The sequence below is a fragment of the Oreochromis aureus genome, linkage group 5 (genome assembly GCF_013358895.1).
Source record: "Oreochromis aureus strain Israel breed Guangdong linkage group 5, ZZ_aureus, whole genome shotgun sequence".
Lineage (NCBI taxonomy): Eukaryota > Metazoa > Chordata > Actinopteri > Cichliformes > Cichlidae > Oreochromis > Oreochromis aureus.
The window spans coordinates 28,404,071-28,427,899 of record NC_052946.1 but is presented as its reverse complement, the minus strand read 5'-3'; the positions used below and the strand labels follow the sequence as shown (position 1 = coordinate 28,427,899).

Here is a 23,829-nt window from a genome sequence, read left to right as displayed (position 1 = left end):
CAGTGCATATTTTACTGAAATAACCGATTCAGTCCAAAGACCTTGTTGACGTGACATTTCCCCAAAAAATATTTTGCAGTGCAAGTAAGTAAAACACTTAACAGCAACCGTGCTGCTGGCACAATGAAAGTTGATGATCGTCCAGAGTTACCACCTGTGCAAAGAGCACATATTTTCTATCCACAGCCCTGCTCGTATTGGAAATATCTCTTCTTTTTTTTTTTTTTTTTCAACCATATTACTGAGGGCCAATTATTTTCCCAGTCCAGTTCAGCATAGCATCAGGCTGCATGTAAGGTGATTATGGCTAATGGTAGTCATTTTGTTTGGCCATAATGTGGCACTGCTGGGTAATTGAAGGTGAGTGCAGGGTTGAGAGAAAGCTTTTCTAAACCTTATGCTCTTAAGGCAGATTGAACCTCTGTGCTCTTTTTCAGCCACATCTTGACTGCCTGCTTACACAGCTTATACTCAAGTCTGCTGGTCTCTCAGACATACTTCCTTTTGACTGGGGAGCCACAGCTAAACCCAGCATACCAGACCTTTTCGGCAGTTAGTTGGCTCAGTTTGCTTTAATGACTTGCATCCTTTTCAGTTTTTTTTCTTCATTCAGTAAGGCTTAGTGTGAAAGGGTATAGGAACATACTAAAAATACCAATGTGAAATTAAAAAAAAAGGTTTCAGATGAACATGCAATGAGCAAATGAGCTTTGGAAAATGCATAGTAGGAATATCTCCAGGATTTATTTTATTTTATTTATTTTTCTTGGCATTCTGAAGATCAAAGGGTGCGGATAAAAATAAGGACATGTAAACTAGGCTGAGGTGTCTGGAGCCCTTATCCTTATCAGGATCAGGGGGTACACCCTGGACAGGTCACAAAATGATGGTACGTCTAACACAGATACAGACAACCATTCGCACTCACATTCACAGCTATGGGCAATTTATAGTCACCAATTAACCTAACCCCACTAATTGCATGTATTTGGACTGTGGGAGGAAACTGGAGTACCTGGAGAGAACCCACGCAAACATGTGGAGAACATGCAAACTCCACATAGAAAGGGCCCAGTGAGATTAAATCTGTATTTGGTTTTATCACAAAAAACCCCAACAAACCTCTTTGCTGCCATATTGCGTTTTCAGATTGGTAGGCTGGATTCAAGAATGTGTTGGCTCATTATTTTTAGTAATAATATTATTGTTAGTAGTGGTTTCTTCTTATATCAGGAGTAACTGACAAAAGTGATTTTTGACAGCTTCGAAATGAAGACATTTAACTAATATAACTCACATATTATTAGCTTTAATTTTTATTTCAATACATCAGGCAAAAGTCATCAATACTAACAAACTGAATAACGGTACACAGCGAACTGTAGCAAACAAGGATCTGAAGTTGATCCTCCTTTTTCTGGAAAGAGAAGTAGGAGAAGCTTTCTGGCCACCTGTTTCTTTCTCTCTCAGTTGCTAACTTGATAAGATAAGACTCAATTTTTGTTAAATAAGAAATTCTCATGAAGCCGACTATTCTGTGTGCTGACTTCACAGATCACAGTTTAAGTAACTCATGTACAAACAAACACCCACCCACACATTTATCTCTGTTCGACTAAAGAGGCAGGCTTTCGTGCACATACACACACAATTATGAGGAGTTTGTGAATAAGTGATTTCTGGCCTTGTGTCATGAGAAGGGAGGTGAAATGAGGTAAACTGCTGGGATACTGTCTAGACCAGTTGATCTCTGTGACCCTCAGTAGATATATATTCTGCTGGTGCTCTTTCTCTTCCGTCATTTATCGCCCTTTATTTCCCTTTCCTTCTCCGTTTTTGTTTTTTTGTCATTCTTTTCATCTCTTCTCTTCTGGATTTCAAAGTCTTCTAAGCTGATTTTGTAGTCACAATCAGCGAACTGTACTTTAATTAATGACATGATGCTTATCTAAGAAATATATTAATTTTTTTTCTCCCCTGTCATTTTTATCCTTTGTCGCTCATCACTCAGACCCACTAAGGCTTTAAAAAAGTATGCATCCACAGACTTGCCATGTCATAAGGTGAAAGGCATGGAAATACTGCCAGTCCATCACAGAGCTAACATAGAGAGGCAGGCAACCACACACTCTCGCATGCATACCAAGAGCCAGTTTGGAATTGGCAGTTGACCCTAACATGCTTGTCCTTTTGACTGTGGGAGGAGGAAACCTGCACAGGGACACATGTAAACTATACAACAGCAGTGCTAACCACTCTGCCATTGTGTCAACCAAAAGAAAAAAAATACTGTAAAGTGTTTTTTTTTTAAGGTGGTAAACAAGATCATAAGATGGGTAAAGTCTAGCACAATTGATGCATTCAGTTGCCTATAATCAACTCATGTGTTATATTTATGCTTTTTAATAGGCGAAGACCAGACTTATTAAGTCTTCTGTTCTTTTGAAAAATATTAGCGCCATTTAGCAGCAAGTAATGGTAAAAGACCTGACTCCTTTGGGCAAACATATGTGTACCCTCTTCCCTTCAAGGCCAATTTTACTATACATCGTTTGTTGACTGGCAGACATATTTGGGCTCAAGGGATCTCTTTCTTTTCATTTTCCACTCTTTCATCCACTGATTGCTGTCTGCATTTCTATCATTTTTTTGCTTTCTATTTCATCCCTCCTCCCCTTGACAGCTCAGTTGCACTTGTATTTTCCATCTTTTATGTTAACGGCTTACTGTTCTTCTACCGGCTATAATGTGTTTCAAATATCTGAGCAATTTTTCATCCATACCGAAGAGAATTTCACCGGCCAGGCTGTGCAGCAGTGAAATGGAGTTGAACTTGACCTTGTGCTTCATTGAAAGACAGAAAGAGGAAGAGAACTAGAGAGATAAACTTACCAGCCACAGCTTTCTCACTTTTTTTAAATGTTCGCTGCTAAGATTTCGGTCTCCAAGCTGCACGAGAGTGTTTCCAGCTCTTGACCTTTAATGCTGTAATGTTTGCAGAATGTGTTATTTGCATTTTAAGAAACTGTGCATTTACAAAGACATGCCTGATATAACAGATGTTTCTTCATGCTAGGATGTGTAGCTAGAAGAAAACGATTGAATCATGGTAGGCATATTTAAAATGAAATGCTGTATTTAATGAATGTAAAATGAGTTGCATTATTACGTTGTTATGCGGAACAGTGGACTAAGATAGGGATAGAATAAAGCAAGAATGGCATGTCTGCTACTTCTTTCCAACTACAAATGTCCAAGTAGAAAATAATGGTTATATTTTAATAGTGTGTATTGTTTAGCATAATTTCAATTTCCGTTTGAATAATAGTTTGACTACTCTAATTACAGTGACTGTGCCTGTGTTGGCCGATGCATGCCGAATGAATAAAAGCAGAATTAGATTTTTTATTTCTCTGTAAATACAGATATTCGGTTGCTGCTAATAAAGCCACTTCTTTTATATTACTTTGAAAAAAATATTGTGGATGTCAGTAAATTTTGTGAGGCCAAACCATGGCCATGCAAAAAATCATAACTGACTGTGAGATTTAATTTAAAGCAATCTAAATTTATAATATGCAGTATATGATGAACATAGTGGTGGTCATGCCTGTGATATTTAATTACATATACTGTAACAAAAAGGCTAAGCTTTTAATCCTGGAAGACTACAGAGCTAAATGGGAACATTTTGCCTCTCTTTGAAAAAGGGTATACAATATAGATTTAACGGTAGAAAGATGGGCACACTAGTTTTGAAGATGGAGTTAAGTGCTAACACAGTGATACTTTGACTCGAAGTCATCCATAACTGAGTCTTAATAAAGTCACAGGGTGGGAGGAGGGAACTTTATATAGCACACTGCCAAGCATGAAGGACTGCATTAACATACACACTCACCGACAGCATAAACGGCCTTCACACACACACACGCACTCACACACACCTTACTCAAATCAATCCCTCTCTCTCACACTGTCAACACACACTAGCTGTGCACACCCAGCTCCGTCCTTATATCTGTCTGTCACACACATCCAACCTTGTGCCTGTGGGGTCAATAAATCTCCCCATTAGCATTGAGATGTCTTCATCATAGTCAGTGTTGTGGAGCTACTGCTATGACTCTATTTCATGCCTGGCTTAATGCATATTTGACCTTGGTGAGTTTAACATGTACGCACACGTGCATGCGCTTACACACACACACACACACACACACACACACACACACACACACACACACACACACACACACATATGCAAAACAGCAAGTACTGAAATACACATCCATTTACAGTATATAAAAACATTAATATTTGCATACAAATTATACACATCAACAGCACATGTATGACCTTCATGCTTGGGAGTTATTTAGCCAAAAAAAAAAGTATTCTGTGTGGATACTTACACTTATGTGGCCCCTGTGCTGGTTGTATTTTTGTATGGTTCCATGTATTGTTTTGGGGGCCGGGAGGACACATTTTACTAACTCACTGGCAACATACTGTGTGTGTCTGTTTGTGTGGTGATTAAGAGGCAACCCGATGGATAAAATTGCTACGTTTGGCTATCATAAACTAGGCTGACTAGACTAAGAAAACATACAAACATATTCTTGTGTCTTGTAGAGACACAAATGAGAGAGCAGGATGGTGGCTACAAAAAAAACAACTAAGAAGACACCGATTGTATTTGAAAATATGGTGTGCTTGAAAGTATGAGCTTGAACAACTGTGTGTTTCCTTTCAGCTGCACTGCAAGATGGACTATACTCTATGAGCTATTTCTCCTTACGTAGAGGAACATCATGCCCAGGGTGCATGACAGGAGAAAATCCAGTGTACCAATACTATTATTCATATTTTCAAATGCAATTATATTGAAGTTAAGTCATTGTGTCAAACTGATGAAATGATCTCTGAATTTAGAGATTACTGAAATTATTTACTTCTGACTACCAAAAATCTTCTTTTTAGAGCTACTTATGAAACTTTGGGAATTATTTCAACCACAGAGTTACCGTAACTTTAATCTTTTTTCTTAAATATGTAAAATAAAAAGAGGTATAAGTCACATTTAACTTAAGTGCTAAAGTCTCAACTGGACTTTTCTGGCATGAATGTGTAAAGTAGGCAAGCGTAGTGCACCCTAGTTGTGTTTCTGCGAACAGACAGTCTGTCTGTCCTGACCTTTTTCCTTGTTTCCTCCTCTCCTTACGCCTGTCTTTCTTTCACCTTTCCCCCTCATCTGCCTCCTTTCCCATTTTCTCCACCACTGTGTTTTTCTCAAGTCAACAGCTCTTCTTTCATTCCCCATCATTTTGTCACCTTCTTATTGTGTCTTGTGGTCTTTTATTTCAAACAACAGAATTTCTCAGCTATTTTGAAACACTTTGCAGACTGACTTCTTGTTTCACCACCTTTTATTTTGTCCTGAGCACGCATACCCAAATACGACCTTGTGAAAGACCTGTCCAGCAGGTTCAGACTTCATTATTTAGTTTCTGGAAAACCTTAAAACTATTATTAAATTTAAAGTGAAACATTAACATGCACATAGTTATTTCAAGAAAACATATTCAAAACATGGCCATAAAAAACATAATGGAACACAGCCGGCAAATCATTAAGTGCAAAGGCAGAGAAGTATGTGAGGGTCGTGCAGGACATGGATGAGGACAGCAAGACAGTGGTGAGGTGTGTGGTTGGAGTAACAGACAGGTGTAAGGTGGGGGTGGGATAACATGGCTCTGCTCTGAGTCCCTTCTTGTTTGCTACGGTGATGGACAAGTTGACAGATGAGGTCAGGAAAGAGTCTCCATGGACTTTGATGTTTGCAGATGACATTGTGATCTGTAATTACAGTAGGGAACAGGTGGAAAGGGGTGGAGGTATGCACTGATGAAGAGGAATAAAAGTCAGTCGAAGCAAGAAAGAATATATGTGGGTGAATGCGAAAGAGACGAGTGGAAATGTGTACATGCAAAGAATAGAGTCAAGGCAAATGAGTGTCAATACTTGGGGTCAGCCGTCCGAAGCAACTCACAAGAGAGGTGAAGAAGGGTGCTAGGCAGGATGGATTGGGTAGAGAGGTTATTGGGGGTTATTTGTGACAGAAGGATAAGAGTGAAAGTGAAGTTTTACAAGATGGTAGAGAGACATGTAATCATTTATGGTTTAGAGACAGTGGCACTAACAAAGAGTTGAAAACTCAGAAATTAGTATATCAGACTGAGATGGGTTGTACATGTGCAGAGAAGGGAAAGTGGATATATTGAACAAAAATGTTGCATATGGAGCTGCCAGGCAGGACAAGAAGAGCAAGGCCTCAAAGCAGGCTCCTGGTTGTAGAGGATATGCAGAGGGCTGGTGTGACAGAGAGGATGGTAGGGATAGGATGATGGAGGAAGATGAGCCGCTGTGGTGACCCCTAAAGGGAGCAGCCAGAAAAAGAAGAGTCCTGCCGTTTCACATTACAACCCACAAAAGTGAGACAGCATAGTTGAGACTGAAAGTATCGGCATATAAGCCATGTTTACCCCATCACTCAACAAAATGTTTATTTATTAAAGCTATGGTGAGAATATTTCACAGCTTGGATAATCTGACACAGACGTCACACAACTTTAAAACAAATTCAGTTTCTTTCTTCTCTTTTTTTCGTACTCTACTCCTCTTACTGTTGGTTTTTACTCAGTTTACATGCAACCCCAATTCCAAAAGAGTCGGGACAGTGGGAAACCTAAATCGAGATGTTGTTGCCATCAAATTTACAATGAGCAAGTACTTTTCACAAAATAGTAAAATGCCACAGTTGAAACATCTGATACGTTTTGTGAATTTATGAAATTTGCAGATCTTTGCGTTCTGTTTTTATTCAACTTTCCCAACGTTTCCCGAGTTGGGTTTGTAGATTCTTCTCTCTTTGCTCCCTCTTTTGGTGTCTTTCTGTTTTGTCTATTTGTAAATTTTCCCTTTGAGAAAATATCACATTTTACTTGGTTGGCTGAGGTGCAAAAGGTGACTTGTAAAGCTCTAAAAAGAGGAAGTAACTGCTGAAAACAAATAAAGGTTCCATTAAGCAGTCACACCGGGGCATTCTGGTTGTTTATTTTAGTGAAAAATGAATACAACAGCTATGTTTTAGGTTCCCACATCCTTGCAAATGTATTATGCCCAACCTGAAAATATAAATTGTTTTGGGTTTTTTGTTCCAGTCACAGCTCAGTCCCCTGAACTCTCATTTATCCCTCCACCTGTGCTCACTATTAGACTCCACACATTCATCCAATCAGTTCTGTCATTACCCCTAATGAGGACAGATGTTTAATTTAAGTGTCCTAGCATTCTGTTCACCAATTAAGGATAAGTTACTTAACACCTTTACTTCATAACTTGTCACTTAAAGGAGGAATGATTGTTTTTTAAGTGTCTACATATGGTACAGGGCAGAATGTCTGTGCTTGGTGTAAATGTTGCTAATATCTCTGTCCGTCTCACTCCTATCTATGGCTCTCTCTCTCTAACAGATAGTAGCCAGCCTTCCCTTTCCCAGCCTTCTTTGACCCTGCAGAGTTTTCCCTATGGAGGATGCGAGTCGGTGGAGATCTCCTACCAGAGTGGTATGTGGACAGTTTTAAATAGTCAGTTAGGTGGTCCCTTTCTTTGTTTGGAGGTATAACTTTGACATATCAGGTAAATACGAAAAAAAAGATGTTTTCACAGCCATGTACATATTTGACAATTTGTAAAACATACTATATATTTCCGATTTTAAAAAGACCAAAAAAAGGAGGAAAAAACAGCCATGTAGTCGTCTAGGAGTTAAGGAGTTGTTAAGCAGTAGCTCTGGTTCTGTGTGTTCCGTTTAGTTTTTTTGAGTAATTTTTTTTGAGTAAGTTTTTGTTCATTGAGCATGGGTTGGTAATTTAGAGAATGGATCGGAATTTCTCAGAATCAGAATGAATGAACTTCATAAAGAGTGAAATGCAATTTGGTAGAACAAGTTTCAGGATCCTTGCATTAATCCATTCATCCACCCACTCACCTTCCCACGTACTTATTCATCTTTGTGTTTATGCGCTCATTTTTCTCTCTCTCTGTAAAACGTTTCTGTTCCTCCAGGTCAGTTCCAGGCAGGCCAGTTTCAACCAGCTATTCGAGTAGCAGACCTCCTCCAACACATCACCCAGATGAAATGTGGCCAAGGCTATGGTTTTAAGGAGGAATATGAGGTGAACACACACACAGGAACTTATACTGAGAGTGACAGTAATGCTTCTATTAGTAATAATGTCAAAGGTCTATAGCTATAGCTTAGCAGTAGCAGTTTAGCAGTAAATTGGGAATATGAGTGGCCGCTTTTTCATGGGTAGCCTTAAATGTTCTCTTACTGTTGTTGCTGCCAAGTTGTGCAACAACTGTGTGTTGGTCTTTTTTTTGTTCCTGAATGAGAGTGTGAGATTGAATTTAGTTTAATGCAAAGGCAAGCTATCAATTATTAACTCTTCATCTCATCAATATTTGAAAATTGAACAAGCAGACGCTGTAGTAAACTTTTTTCTTTGCGTTTGCTGCTGCTATTCTTTTTAATGAGTTTTTTCTTTTTCTTTTTTTTACTTAGCGAAAAACCAATGCCTTATCTTTTCTCTTACATTTTCAGCAAGTTTTTCTTTAGTTTTCTTTTACTCAAACTATCAGTCTTTCCTTTATTGCTCTGCTTTGAAATACCATCCATGCTTTAATTTTTACCATTTTCTTTCACTTCTGTTCCTCACTTTTTGCCATCAGTTCTCTTTTAATGACATTCTGTTGTGCGGTCTCTTCATACACGAGTGGTGCATTATCTGTCTGTCTCTGCCGACTGTTTGTTTAGAGCACAGTTTATCACATATAGACATTTTCATAATCATTCTTTGTCACTGGCGCTCTGCCATACCCTCATTTTACTCCCAAATCCAGATTCCCAGATTTCATTCATTTATTCCACTACCAATCTATTCTTCCTTACTGTCTTTATTTTATTTTCCCTTCATTTGCCTCATCTCTGTCACTAGAAATAAATCTTTGAAAAGCCATGAGAGAGACTCTGTTTTTCCTCTATCTCCTTCAACCTCCCACTCTCATAAGAATGAATATTTTCTATTACCGACTCTGCATGCGTGTTGAAAATTGTCCCTCCGTGATACCGTACGTTATATTTTCATTTGCTTCCTGTCATTTTGGTTTAAACCCACTGATACGTTTCAGGGGAGAGCAAATGTGATTTATTGTTGAATGTGTGTATGCCTCTGTGTGTGTGCATCAGAGAGAGAGTGGGGGAGAGAGAAAAAGAGCTGGTAGCTACCAGCTCTATCTATTTAATCTCAGAGATTAAACTGAGACACTAGACAGTATAGAGGGCCCCACCTCTAACTTTTTAAGTCATTTCATCAGAGGTAGGATTTACTTTTGAGGTTGTTTTAAAAGACAATGTCCCTTTTAATGTGTGTTTCCTGTTATTTAAATGTCACAACAACTTATAGAGTCTATAGCAAATTGAGTTTTCTAGAGGAAGCTACTAAACCCAGACAATTTCTCTCCAGCTGTCTATGCATAGTATTTTGGGTGTGCGTGTGTTTGTGTGTGTGTCCGTGTACGCGTGTGTCTTCATCTGTCACCGCAACCCATATGGAGCTTTCCTGTCCTTGTCTCTGCATGAGATGTGACCTCCATTGTTGAAACCCATTAACCCCACTAACACCAACAGAAGCCACACTGTCAACATTTAGCTCCTCACTGGGATTACACCTTTTACTTCTAAAGTAATATTCCACATTGTTTGACACCTCATAGGGTGGACGAGTTAACTAGCCATTATATCTTTACCCTTCATGTAATGTAGTCCAAAAATATATAGTACCCCTACTTCGGTGGAGAGTTTTTGGATGATGCAGATCAAAAGTGTTAATAATTAATTCCGCCATAATTATCTTGTAAATGGAATATTTTATTTAATTGAACTCTTACTGCAGAAAAACCTAAAGCACCCACTCAGCAGTGCAACAGAGACTGTGTGTGTGTGGTCCACCCACTCAGTGATTTTATACAAAATACTAATAATCCCAATCAGCAATAGAATTCAAATAAGAAGAGTCTGATTAAAACTGTGTTATGTTTTCAGGTCAAGAAAATACAGCCAATCCACACCTCATGCAAATGTTCTCTCTCTCTTACACATGCACACACGCACAGTCTCACTCTGTTGCTTTCTCATGCTATCACACATGGAGCTTCTAACTAACATTAGAGGACAACACAATTTTCTGTCTTTTTGGTAAATAAACATGAACTATGCAACAGTGGAAAGTCCTACTTACAGTCCACACACACACGCATTCTCACACACATGCACAGACACACATATTGGACTCAGACACATATGCCACTTGAAACAATCCATTTTCTGCTTGACGGAGCAACAAGTTTAGGTGTTTGTCTTTCTGTCACAATGTGTTTGTATTGTGTAGTGTGTGTGTGTGTGTGCATGTCTGTGTATATAGGTCATAACGCTGTTCAAAAGTGAATGCTGTTGTCTGTTCTTAAGCTGTTAATGGACTAAAAAAGGACTGTCCTCTTGTCCCTGTAGTGAGAATGTGTGTTTGTGTGTGTTTGTGTGCCCATATGAATGACCAGTACGGATTATTCTAAAATAGTTCAGTGTCCATATGGCAGCCTTTGGGAGTTGGGGTTTGGTTGCTTTACACAAGCTTGAGAGTGATCTTATACATGTTTACGCGCAGACAGAGACACACACACATTTTCAATAAATCATAGTACACATTCACACATACAAATATTTCATCAAAAGTTTGCATAGACAAATGAGTAATGAGAATGCACGAATGCAATGACAAGCACACCCACACACACATACACATTTTGTCCTTGCCATGTTTGCAAGGTTTGTCACATAGGCCAGCATCACAGCAGGGAGTAAGAACAATCTGTCTTCTCTCCTCCAGCAAAGGGCTGAAAGGATAATGTCTTTCAGACCAAAGCAGCAGAACAATGAACTCAAAGTTTTTGTCTTTTTTTTCAGCTTTTATTCTATTTACCTGTGCATTTTGATTTCAAATATTAAAAAAAGACCCCCAAAAATCCAAAAACAAGTAAAAAAAATCCCTCTTCTGTAAAGTTGCAGCTTGCTGGTAGTTGCTTTTTTTAATTCAGTGTAGGAATTTAAGCAGATTACCTCAGCCAATAAAGCTGGAATGAGGTTATGTTTTCAACCCTGTCTGTTGGTCTGTTGATTAGATATCTCATATTTAGCTGAAATTTGGCAGAACAGTTACCTGGCCAAAGTAGTGATCCAGTTGGGACTGATAAATCTGGTATTATGCCATTAGAAAATATCTAACCAGAAGTTCTGTGGTATGTTTACTGACTGGAAAGTCTAACTTTGGTACATCCAGGTTGACACATAATAATCACTGCCTTTATCCTTTTTTTTCTGTGAGAGTGTAGTTATGTTTAAGCCACGGACTGTTGATTGTTTTATATTAAATATATTCATATTCATTTTACTGTTTCAACTTCTGCCAGCCCATGTGTCAGTATACAAGCTCTAGGCGTCAGACCATATGTGCTTGCATATTTCTGTGTGTTCATACTTGAATATGAAACTATTTGTGTGTGTGTGTGTGTGTGTGTGTGTGTGTGTGTGTGTGTGTGTGTGTGTGTGTGTCTATCTGTCTGTCTATCTGTCTGCACATGCATGTGGACATGTGTATGTTTAGGCCCTGGCAGAGGGACAGACAGCACCCTGGGAAACAGCCAAGAAGGATGAGAACCGCAACAAGAATCGCTATGGCAACATCATCGCTTGTGAGTACTGCAATGACAGGAATGAATACTCCTGCAGTACTTTTTGCTGAATGTGGCTGTGTTACGCATTTAGTAAAGTTTGAACTGTAATCTCGCCTTATGAGGTTTAGTGTGGTTTATTTTAGTCTTTATTTGATACTGCTTATTTTAATTTATTTATTTTAGTCATTTTTACTGTGGTGTTTGTTTTGAGTGACTAATTTGGTTTGAATATTGGCTTAAATATGTAACCGTCTCTTCAGTTGGATTTTTCTACAGTACAAATACGTTTCTCCGTTAACTGTCCAGCCTGAAGCTTCACATTAGTTTGGTGTGCTGTGTTTCATTTGTAACCACAGGATTTCATTTATGAACCATTTGGTAAAATACTAATATCAAACATTCAACCTTGCGGCTCCACCTCACACACCTTGCTCACACTCATACACGTGTACTCCAGTGAATTTCAGAGCAGATCTCTGCTACTTGCGCACTTGTAAGTATATAATAATAATAATGATAATGATAATAAATTCTGCATGATAGCGTTTTGGCTCGATTTGATTAATAAGCCAGCGTATGTCTTGCTTTGTTTGTTTTTCATTCCATCAATTTTTCTCTCTCCTAGCCCACCAGAACTCTCTCTGTGGTATAAGAGCACCTGATTTATAAATTAAGCCCTGAGTAATAATATGAATTCTATAAATTCTATGAAATCAGATAAAAAGTACACACTGCTGTACACACAGCACCACAGTGACTTGTGACAGAAAGTTTTACAATACTATATATATATTTATATTTACTATATACATAATATACAAGTAAATATAAATACATGGTGATGAAGGAGACTATTGTTAATATTTATAATTCACAGAACTTCATAAGTCATATTTTCAGGGGTAACTTGCAGAGGAGCCAGGCTTCTATGGGTCCCCTGTAGTTCCCACTTTGGGAACTGGTCTCCTGTGATCACTTTTGGATTGGCTCATGCATGCATTAAACAAAAATAGAAACAAAACATCTGAACAAATAGTTGTCTCTGTGAAACTAATGGCATTGAGTGTGCTTGATGTATTAAAGCATTGCCACAAAATTCTCTTCCCTCTATGGCTGCTGTGAGGTTCTGTTTATAGCTGAAATGCATCATCATCAAAACCGTGTGAATAACATCAATAGCACGTTTTCATCATATTTAAAATTATTAGGAAGACAAACTGGTACAAAAATATGCTGCAGTATGAAGGAGGACAGCCTCCTTTAGACGCAGAACTCAAGTCCATATTTATGGGGCTGCATATGCCCTTAAAGTGTCCTTTAACTTTTTTTAAGTCAATTCAGTTATATTTTCATAGCGTCAAATCACAACAACAGTCATCTCACGGAGCTTTATATTGTAAAGTAAAGACCCCACAATAATATAAAGAAACCTCAACAATCAGACAATCAGACCTATGAACAAGTATTCCTCACTCCACCAAACTTTGGGTATGTCATCGATGGAATGGATGACATACCCATGGGTGATAATGGATGGAGTTATCTGGTGACTTGGTTTTGAACTGGCCTTGGGTCCACTTGGGTCAACACACTGACCAGACCACTTTTAAGAAATGCTACTTATGATACGCTACTGTAATTATACTGAAACAGTGATTTCTGAAAGCAGAACCATTTAAATTAATGGGGGAATAAAGACAAAAACAAAAAAACTTAAGATTGCATGTTAATATAGGACTTCAACTTAAATGATTTTTTTTCCAACATCTGCTTCGCCAAAAAAAAGACTTGGGAAAAAAAAGCTTTTTTGTGTAAGCCAATATCAGATTTATCAGTCACATACTTACAGTTTCTCTGGTCAGGCAGAATAATCTTCTTGGATTCTTAGCATGTCTTTTTTAAACTCAACATCTATGATAGCTTTTTTATTTTTTATATTTTTGGTCACCTTTGTCAGTGTGTGGATGCAACATAGCTTGATTATAAATGAAAACACTTGCTAGCCTTGGAACATTTATGCCTTTTTAACACTATTAAGATCAATCTCTTGGAAGAAGGCAGTGTTGCACTGGCACTTTCACCATTTTATATTTTATGATATTGTAAGCATGTCCCTTATTTTACTTGTGTCATTTTGTTTTGTTCAGAATTTCCAAATAACACAACATGAAACAATTGCAAGTGCTGCTATCTTGTTATCATTGCAATAATAAAGCGAAAGGATAATGAACTCACTATTGGTGCTTTTCTTTTGTTGGATGCTCTTGCTCATATATGCTAAATTATTGGGGAAAGGCTTATAATCTTTAAAAGAAAAAATTAATTTTGAATTTTGATTTTAAGTTTATGCAGAAAGAAAACCATCTTTTGGCATATCGCCAGCCCCCCCTTTTTTAATAACACAATATCAAAGTCGACTAAAACTCATATCCCCGTCTTTGGTAAGTCTGATACACATGTAAAAAAATAACTCTGAATTTGCAGAGGGATTTATTTCAATCCTTGATGATCAAAGCCACCAGCCCCTATTTTATTCAGAGAGAAGGGTTTTTTTTTCTTAACATTCATTTTGGAGCGTAGACAGAGCGCTGTAATGATATTCAGAGTGGGGACCATATGATATGTAACGTAAATGTGATTGTGTTTGGTCATTAGAGTTAGCATGTGAATGTGTGTGCATGAATGATGTTTGTCTGATTGGATGTTCTGTAGAGGTGTATTTGTGTGCGTGCTGGCTAAATTGTACATGGCAACCTCAGGCCTTTATTAGGTTTGAACAAGAGAAGCATATTGTTTGGCTAAAGTTTTAATGAGCTCCTTATGGGTGTGTACCTACATGTTTTAGCATGTGTGGCTTTGCCTGACCCACATGGCCAGTATGATCCAGAAGATTGCTTTTGTAAATCTAAATTTGTGTGTGTGTGTGTGTGTGTGTGTGTGTGTGTTGGCCACTCAGATCAGTGTGCGCGTACATATCTCATTACAGGGGTTTAGATGTCAAGGCAAAGACACTGTTGTAACCTGAAGGCTTTAAAATGAAACACTGTGCTGAAATGAAATAGCCTGTCAAGGACTTGATAGCCAACAGGAATTATGATAAATTTGCTATTAGTATAAATCCTTTAATTACAAGGACCTAGTAATGGAAACTGTCCATCTTGCTTTCTGTGATTATACAAAGGCTCATTTTCTTGGGAAAATGTTTCAAAAGGCCGTAGGGGAAATGACTTTTTTTTGTATCTTTATGAGAACAAGGAATGTGTTGAGAGACAGAATAACTGGCTAACGGTCAAACTTTAAAAACGAGTAAAAGGTTCTTCCGTCATTTAACTTTTGTCATTTTAAACTTTGACTTGCCTTCTGAAACCAGTTATTTGCATTTTGCTTTGAAGCTCACAAGTTTAACAAAGCTCATAAACACATATAGTTCTCCTTGTTGGACTTTGATTGAATTTGATTCCATTCAAACCTAAACATAGTTTATATTACACATGATGCTGAGACCACAAGACAGCTTGTAGGCAGAGTTGTGCAGCGCTGCATCCCATTCACCACTCCAGACTCAATCAGCAATCAGTTTTCAGTGAAGCCCTATAAGTGGCAGCAGGAAGGTGAAAAGGGTTTATGTTAAGACTCACCAAATTAGCAGTTCAAGTGACATCTATGTTTATCGGTTAACATCTGATCTCATTGTCTCAGAGGTCGTTTCGGTGTCAGCACGGTGACAGCATCTCTAACCCAAACAAATGCCCATTGAACCTTCAAAGATCACTGTTTGTGACCAAGTTTGTGGTCTGGCTTTGTGAGATTTAAGCCAACATTCTAGTTCTAACCCTTTAAATCTCTTCTGAGGCAGCTGTGATAATTGTTCTATCCTTGTGAGGACGTTTCCCCATGTGTGACTTCTCAGCAGCACTCTCTCTCCTTTCCACATACACACACTAATGCGTACTTTTACCACCTCTCCTCTCTCGTTCTCTCTCTGGAACAGTTTGGAAAGGGCTGATTCGAGTTGAAGTGTTAACACACTCTTCCCCCGGCCATCTGCCAACACAAACGGTTGATGCCATGTTTGAAATCCCTTCAGCACACTAAATAAATGTTAATCTACCAGCCTCCTGTCCTCCCATCTACTCAACACTTTCCCTCCTCTCCCCACTTGTACTCACAACTTCCTTTCCTCACCACTCGGTTTTTGCAATTCCTTTTTCTCTCTTCCCAATCCCTTTTCATCTGTCTTCTACAATCTCATTTTTTCCTTTCTTTCCTTTTCTCACCAATCAACCTCTTTTCACCTCCTTGTTCTTCGTTTTACTTTTTCTTTACTCCTTTCCCTCCGTCTATCACCTCCCACTGCACTTTTCTCGACATGTCGTCTCCTTTCACCTCACCCTTTCTCTCTTTTTTGGAAATTTTAACCATATTTTTATCTCCAATTTAAATTCACTTCCCTTTTTCCCTCCCTTCTCTCTTCAATCCAGTCATGTTTTTCTCATTTCATCTTTTTTCACCTTTCCTTTCTTCCTCTCTTTTCCCGTGATTCTATCCATCTGTTCATCCTCTCTGATCAACACTGACAGTTTATGGGTTGAGGCAAGGCGCAGTAGTGTTTCCTCATTATAGGCATCTGTCTGCTTCTATTTCCTCCTCCCTCCTTCGCATCCTTCTCCTCCGCTTTGCTTCTTTTTCCTTTCTTTTCCCTCTTAGCTCTCAGTTCTACCCATATGGTCATTCATAATTCAACAGAGGCATTTCTTTAAACTAAAATGCATATGTGCAAAAAGGAGTTGTGTGTACTTGTGCATTATGCTGTGTAGCCTTGCACAGCTTCATTAACAGACCTTAAAATTAAGAGTTAGATTTTCTAAGCTTTTTGTATGGCCTTAACTTTCAGACAAACCTTTATAGGCTATTTAATGATCAGAATGTGGTTTTAGGGTTAAGGCTAGTTTACAGTTAGGATTAGGCATTTAGCTGTGATAGTGGAGCTTATGGTAAGAGTCTAAGGAATGCGTAATATCATTGAGCATCCTTCCTTCGTTTTGAGGTCTTTGTGTTCTCTAAGAGGAAAAAAAAAGGAAAGCAGGAGGTGATGCATTCTCAAGTCTGTTGTACGGCAAAGGCCATGATAGATTTCCTTTTGACTGCTATTATTAGTCTTCATGCACACTCCTGCGTCATATTTGGATTGTTTATTTCTCCTTTTTATGGCATTTTGCCAGGCAGTTTGTGCTTGTGTATTCCCTGGATTACATTTAAAGGTAATTTTAGTACATTTTAATGAATTGATTTTGCTACAAATGTTACTGTTTATAAATCTTGGTCTGTCTAGGTTTTCACACTGCTTCATAATGTAAAATTAATCTCACTGCCTGACTTAAAAAAAAATAGTGTTGTACATTAAACAGATTAGTTAAGTTAGGCAGTCCCAGGATGGAAATGTATTGGTATTTCCACAAGAGTTGAGTTCGAGCATTAGAAATGCCACCATTGCTATAAACTCAGAGAAATATAGAGTCGGGTATCTGTGGATTCAGTTTATATTTTGCAAGATAGCCTCTCAGTATTTTACCTGACTGCTGAGAAAATTTATTTTCTCACCAACTGCATCGAATCAATAACGAAGTCAGAAGTCAGTGTGGTGTTTCTTTAATATATTTCAGAAACCATCTGTCTAACCTACACATAATGATCATTGATTTGCTTATTGATTTCTTCATATTGCTTTTTGCATCACTGGGAATTCTGCATTATAAACCTCAAAAACGAAAACTATTTTTAACGCAAAAAACAAAATTGAACAAAACAAAAACCTGTTGCTGTAATAAGTCATTTAACTTTATAGAGAGTTTGTTCAGTGTGTAATACTGAGTAAAAACTCTCTAACAGTTTGTAATATACAAATATAGATGTACACACACATCTATACTCTCTTTGTTCAGCTCCTTCTGCACTTCATTTCCCCCAAGAGGAACGCTGAAAATAAAACATTTACTTTTTTATGTAACTCATTAGTGATATGTGTTCTGTTGGAAGCAGATTTCTGTGTTGTATCCTTCTCATTTTTTTGTACCAGCAAACTTTATTTTCCCAGCTCTTTCTCTTCTCAGCTACAGTCACGTTTTTTTCCTGAATCTCATTATCTCCATTTTATGTTTATTGTGAAAAAGACAAAAAGGCACAGTTTAGCCCCTTAACTGCAAGAATTGACTCAAGTTACATCTAAAAGCTTCGTGACTCTGTTTCCTCAGTGTAGACAAAATGCTTAAATATTTTAAATTGCCGAAGTGAGAATGTGCCACTCTATAGTCTGTCATTTTCTTTTCTTGCTTTTCCTTTTATCTTCCTTTATCGGGATTCCTTTTTCTATTTTTTTCCCCACATTTTGGTCTTTTTTTCCTCTTTCTGTCTTCTCTTTACTTCTGAAATCTAACTGCATCTCCCCTCTGTCGCTAACTACTTGTCTAAACTTAATCTATTCGTGTTGCATCAGTCATTCTATCCTACCTCAGCCTTTCTCACATTTTCTTTCGTTTCGTTTAACCTAACCTCACTACTTCTTCTTCTTGTCTTTTGAATCTCTTTCTGACTCCTTCCGTTCACTAATGTATCGTCCGTAAGGTGAATAAGAATCATTACACAGGCTGGTAGTCTTTTCCAAGACACTGTTACTATGCACAGACACCCTTCACCTGGTTTTACACCTCCAAGCATCACTGGCATAATCAGGATCCCCTCCTGCATCATGTTGCTTCTCATTACAGCAGAGGTGACGTAAATGTGTGTGTGTGTGTGTGTGTGTGTGTGTATGAAAGGGAAAAATAAATGCAAGAGAAGATAAGGGCATTGTGTGTACGGGGTTCTGCGCGGAGAAAAAAAAGTGAACAGGCAAGGAAGGTTTTAAAAACAAGCACAGCTGTGTATGTGTGTGAGAGAGAGTGACTGTGTGTTAGTTTTATCTGCAGCTGTACACAGTGTGTCTCCCCTCTTCCTCTCTTATCCTCTCTGGCTCAGATTCGCAACACGTCTGTTGAGCTGCTCTGAACTCAGAACGCCAACAACTCCTCTGAAGTGTTTGACCAAAGAACCACAACAAATATTAGCATCCTCCAAGCTGTCACAAATACTCACACACACACACACACAGTTATACAAATAAACACACGCTCTGAACAAATGAGAGAGAGTCCTACACCTACAGTCTATACACACGCACACGCATGCACGCACACATATATATTACTCAGGTTTGTACAGATCACAGCAGTCTAGTTTGTGCTTGATTGCTTGTAGCAGTGCAGTACTGCTGCAGTATTATTCCACCCACAGACGTACAGTAAGATGAATTTGATTTGTGTTTTTCAGAAACTCTTTCTTTTCTCATGACGAGCATTTTGCGAACGGATTCTTATTTCAAAAGTAACCTTTGATGTTTTTAAAAAAAGTCATATTTAGAAACAGATGTTAGAATATATGATGGAATAGACCTGAAAAACTTTAGATAAATTCACTAAGTGCGGTCCTTTACAAAGTTCTTTACAATAGCCAGTGTTAACCACTGGTATTAATGTGCTACTTAAAACCAGCTTCAGCTTATCCTAGAAGACTCCCAGAGCTACCAAAGGATGAAATGGTTTCTTTTGCAGCTCCCACCAGGAGGGATGCGCACAAATAACGTTAATAATTAGTCTGATTTTTAATGCCAGCGGCAGTATTATTGACACTGTTGAAGGTGATTGCTGTTAATCATTGTTCCTCTTCAGACGCAGTGGGGGGTAACAATGACATGGTAATCACAAAACATGTAGAAATTTGATGCTGATTTTTAATGATTGCTGTTTATCCCCCAAAATCATCAGGTAGTGGAAAGAGATGCTGAAGTAATGGTTTCACCAATGATTGTATTTTTAATTAGAAGGTGGAGGATTATGAGTGATTATATTTCATCATTCCAAAACGTCAGGGGGTTGACAGTTTGATACTCGTTGATAGCTAACAATGATGAGCTGTGATCATTGACAGTGTGTGATAATTGATTGTTGATGAATGAATGAGATTTAATGAGATGTGCTGCTGTCTAGACAACCATACCAGTGCATCTCACAAAATTGTTAAACTTGGTAGACTTTCATATATTCTATATTTATTTCTTGTAAAGTGAAATATTTCAAACCTTTATTGTTGATTGTTTATGGTGTATAGAAAATCATAAAAACAGTTCCACAAATGATCAAATATTTCATTTCAAGTTTTAGTAAATTTGCTAAGCAAAAATTGTAAATAGCATTTATCTCTTGGTTTCCTTCAGCACACGTAACCATAATCATGGGGAAGACTCTGACTTGACAGCTGTTCAGATGGTGATCATTGGCACGCTCCACAGAGGGTCATTGTTTAAATGGGTGGCATGAGTGTTGTATCAAAGCATATTAAACTGGAATGAACTGGAACTGGAATGGAAAAGTGTGGCAGGAAAAACCATACAAGCATCAGGGATGATCACTGCCTTGAGAGAATTATAGGAAAAGTTGTTTTTTAAAGAACCTGAGAGAATTAAACAAGGATTGGACAGAGGCTGGTGTCAGTGCATCAAGAGCTGCGATACACTGATGTCTTCAGGATGTCTTCATTCCTAATATTAAGTCACACCTGAACCAGAGACAACATCAGAAGTGTCTTCCCCAGAAAGAAGAAAGAGAATTAAATGTTCAGCTGTCCAAAGTCCTCTTTTTAGATTAAGGTGAACTTTGCCTTTCTTTTGGAATCAATGTCCTAGAGTTTAGAGCATGAGTGAGGTGCCACAGAATCAAAGGTGTTTGAAATCTACTATGAAGTTACAGTTTTAATCTTGGTGATGATTTGGGGTGCCATGTCATGTGCTGGTGTTGGTAGGAGTTGGTCCACCTGGTTTTATTAAGCCCAAAATCAGTGGCGCCATCTAGGTGGCGGCATGTTTCAATATGGTGTCAAGCTTTATGTAGCTGTTGTGCCAAAGCTACTACCAGATTGTTTGCTGATCATGCTGCTTGACTAACTAGCCAGCTTGCCTAAACTGAACCCAACAGACAATCTGTAGAGTACTGACAAGAATAACATTAATATCTGAGTCAAAAATGTTGATGGATACTCTCAAAGCAACATGGGCTTCAATAAGACATCAGCTGTGTCACACTGGACCTATGCAGTATTTCATGTAAGGGGAAATCCAGCTAATTATTGGGTTTACAGATCTTACAATAATGATTGTAGCATATATATGTATATAGCCAGGGCTGCACATAAGTGGTCTGCAGGTCCACATTCGCTGTCAAAATAAAAGACGCGCACCAGATAAGAAGTTGGAACGCGCGTTTGTGTACATAAGATGTTCTGGAGGAGGACAGACATTTGTTCAGAACTCTTAAAGATGTAGAAGAAGCAAGCTCCGTAAGCAATTACTTTGGTGTTCCTCCACCGCAAAAGAAGCACGTATTCTCGGATCTTATCTGGTGCGTGTCTTTTATTTTGACAGCGAATGCGCACCTGCGGACCACTTATGTGCAGCCGTCCGGATGTACCCCATGTCCTCTTTAATGGGTGGGACAGTCTTAACAAAACTGTGGATAACCCCTGTTAAACATACAATAATTATTAACATCTATACTGTTTTCAAAAAGATGGATTTTTTTTCCTTTGTTTGCAAGAGTTTATTATGAAATACAATTTTGGGGGATTTTTTACATATATTATAGGTAGGCATGGTGTTACAGATAGAAATGCAGAAGGACAGACTTTGTGCCAATAATGGAAGTGGCTGTGGTGAACAAGTACTTGAAGAGGAGGGAACTGGGTGAAAAAGGGTGTTTCAGGGAGGAGTTGAGACAGGCTCTGGGTGGTAGGGAAGAGTTAGTTACCAGATGACTAGGAAAGTACAGCTGTACTGCTGAGTAAAAGTTCGGTGTATCACCTAGACAGAGGGAAGAGTAGAAGGAGACCTGGTGTTGAAATGAGGCCATATAGGAAAGTATTCAAAGGAACATGTTAGAAAAGAAAATGTGGGATAGTCGGGGAGATTAAAAAACTAGACTGAGTAAATGGAAACTAGGCTTTCAGCAAATAGAGAGGTCACAAAGGAAAAGACTTAGAGTGTCTTGTAAGGGCTAGATATCAAGGAAGGACAAACAGACTTGTAAAGTTGGCAAGGCAGAGAGATGTGCACTAGATAAGAGTGATTAAGGACAGAAATGGAAATGTGCTAACAAGTGAAGAGAGCATGCTGAGAAGATGGATGTAGTACTTTGAGCATCTGATGAATGAAGAAAATAAGAGAAGAAAGAAGGAGGAAAGTTAGTGATACAGGGAGTGCGGTGCATTAGTAGGGAGAACGTGAGAGCAGTTGAGAAAAGAATGAAGACTGGAACGGTGGTTGATCCAGATGACATTGCTGTAGAGGTATAGAGATGTCTAGGGGGCACTGCATTTGGCTTTTTGACCAGATTTTTTAACACAATCTCTTACTCAAGAGAGGATGTCTGAGGAATGGAAAAATAGTGTACTGGTGGCAATTTTCAAGAACAAGGCTCATGTGCAGAGCTGCAGTAACTATAGTGGGATGTAGTTGATTAGCCATACCATGAAGCTATGGGAAAGAGTTGTAGGTAGAGGTGACAGTTAGTGAGCAGCAGTACGGCTTGAGAAAGTGAGAAAGCACTACAGGTATCAATCAGAATGACAGATGGGTTAAGGTGTGAATGGGATTACATTAGGGACCAGCTCTGATCAGATCCCCTTATTGTTTGCCATGATGATGGACAAGGTGACAGATGAGGTCAGGCTGGAGTCTCTGTGGACTACAATATTCGCAGATGACACTGTAATCTATAACGAGAGTAAGGAGAAGGTGGAAGCCTGAAGAGATGGAGGTATGCATTGGAGAGAAGAGGAATGAAAGTATAAGCAACACAGAATAAATGGGTGGGAATGAGAAGGAGAAAGGTGGAAATGCAAGGAGCAGAGGTAGTGAAGGTGAGTTTAAATTAGGTCAATTGTCCAAAGTGATGAACAGTACACAAAGAGAGGTGATGAAAAGAGCCAGGGGTGGTGGAGTGGGTGGAAATATAGCAATGAGAGTAAAAGGGAAGGTTTAGAAGATGGTAGTGAGACCTGATGGATGGTTTGGAGATGGTGCCACTGACAAAAAGACAGTAGGCTGAGCTTGAGATGGTAAAATTGCAGAAGTTAGATTTTCATTGGGAGTGACCTGTAGGGCTGGGCCATATTATACCGTTCGGTAATACCAGTACAATGTTAGGCAACGATAAGAAAATGAAATATCGCGATAGAATATGGGTAAAACGCGCATGCGCAGTGCCTTTGTTTTCATACGCACATGGCCGATTGTTGAGTGAAACGGATGAACCAGAATTGGTTTGTAAAAATGGTGCAACTTCAGTGATGTGGAACTGGTTTGGTTTTTGTCCGTCAGATACACAACAAAGCACATTTTTTTGTACAACATGCAAGCGGGCCGTCGTTATTGCCGTATTTGTCGGACTAAGGTGCTCGTAAATCTGGGAGTAATCTGGATCCTAAACTCCGTCCTGTTCAGGTCCCAAAGTCAAACGAACACACAGCATCACTGAGAGTTAAAAAATGTCTAAATTCTTTCATCTTTAATAAAACGATCAGCATTGCTGCTTTACCAGGTGTTTAACATCCAGGCATCCATGAAAACAGAATTTATTACATTTAACGGAGTTAGAAGTTAGCAGGAAGCTAGTGGAAGTTAGCTCGCTAGTTAGCTAAGCATGATATAGCATGTTCTGACTGAGAGATATCTGAAAACATTCAAACGTACAGCTCTGCTATCACTTCCAACATAAATGAAGACAGGAAACTAAACAGCAGTGACGTTTGTAGGGTTACTGAAGTTGGGCTAGGTGGTATATAATGATGTGCTACGTGATCGCTAGCGACACAGCTATGTTAGCATAACAT

At 38.6% G+C, this 23,829-nt stretch overlaps 1 protein-coding gene across 4 annotated transcripts in view; it reads left to right on the top strand.

The window, feature by feature from the left end:
• ptprt (protein tyrosine phosphatase receptor type T) overlaps positions 1–23,829 on the top strand; it is a 313,011-nt gene that overhangs the window by 248,874 nt on the left and 40,308 nt on the right. For all 4 annotated transcript variants that reach the window (XM_039612110.1, XM_039612109.1, XM_039612108.1 and 1 more), the window contains 3 exons: positions 7,536–7,628; positions 8,131–8,240; positions 11,784–11,871. In XM_039612110.1, the coding sequence (XP_039468044.1) occupies positions 7,536–7,628; positions 8,131–8,240; positions 11,784–11,871 (291 nt within the window). The remainder of the gene's footprint in view (positions 1–7,535; positions 7,629–8,130; positions 8,241–11,783; positions 11,872–23,829) is intronic.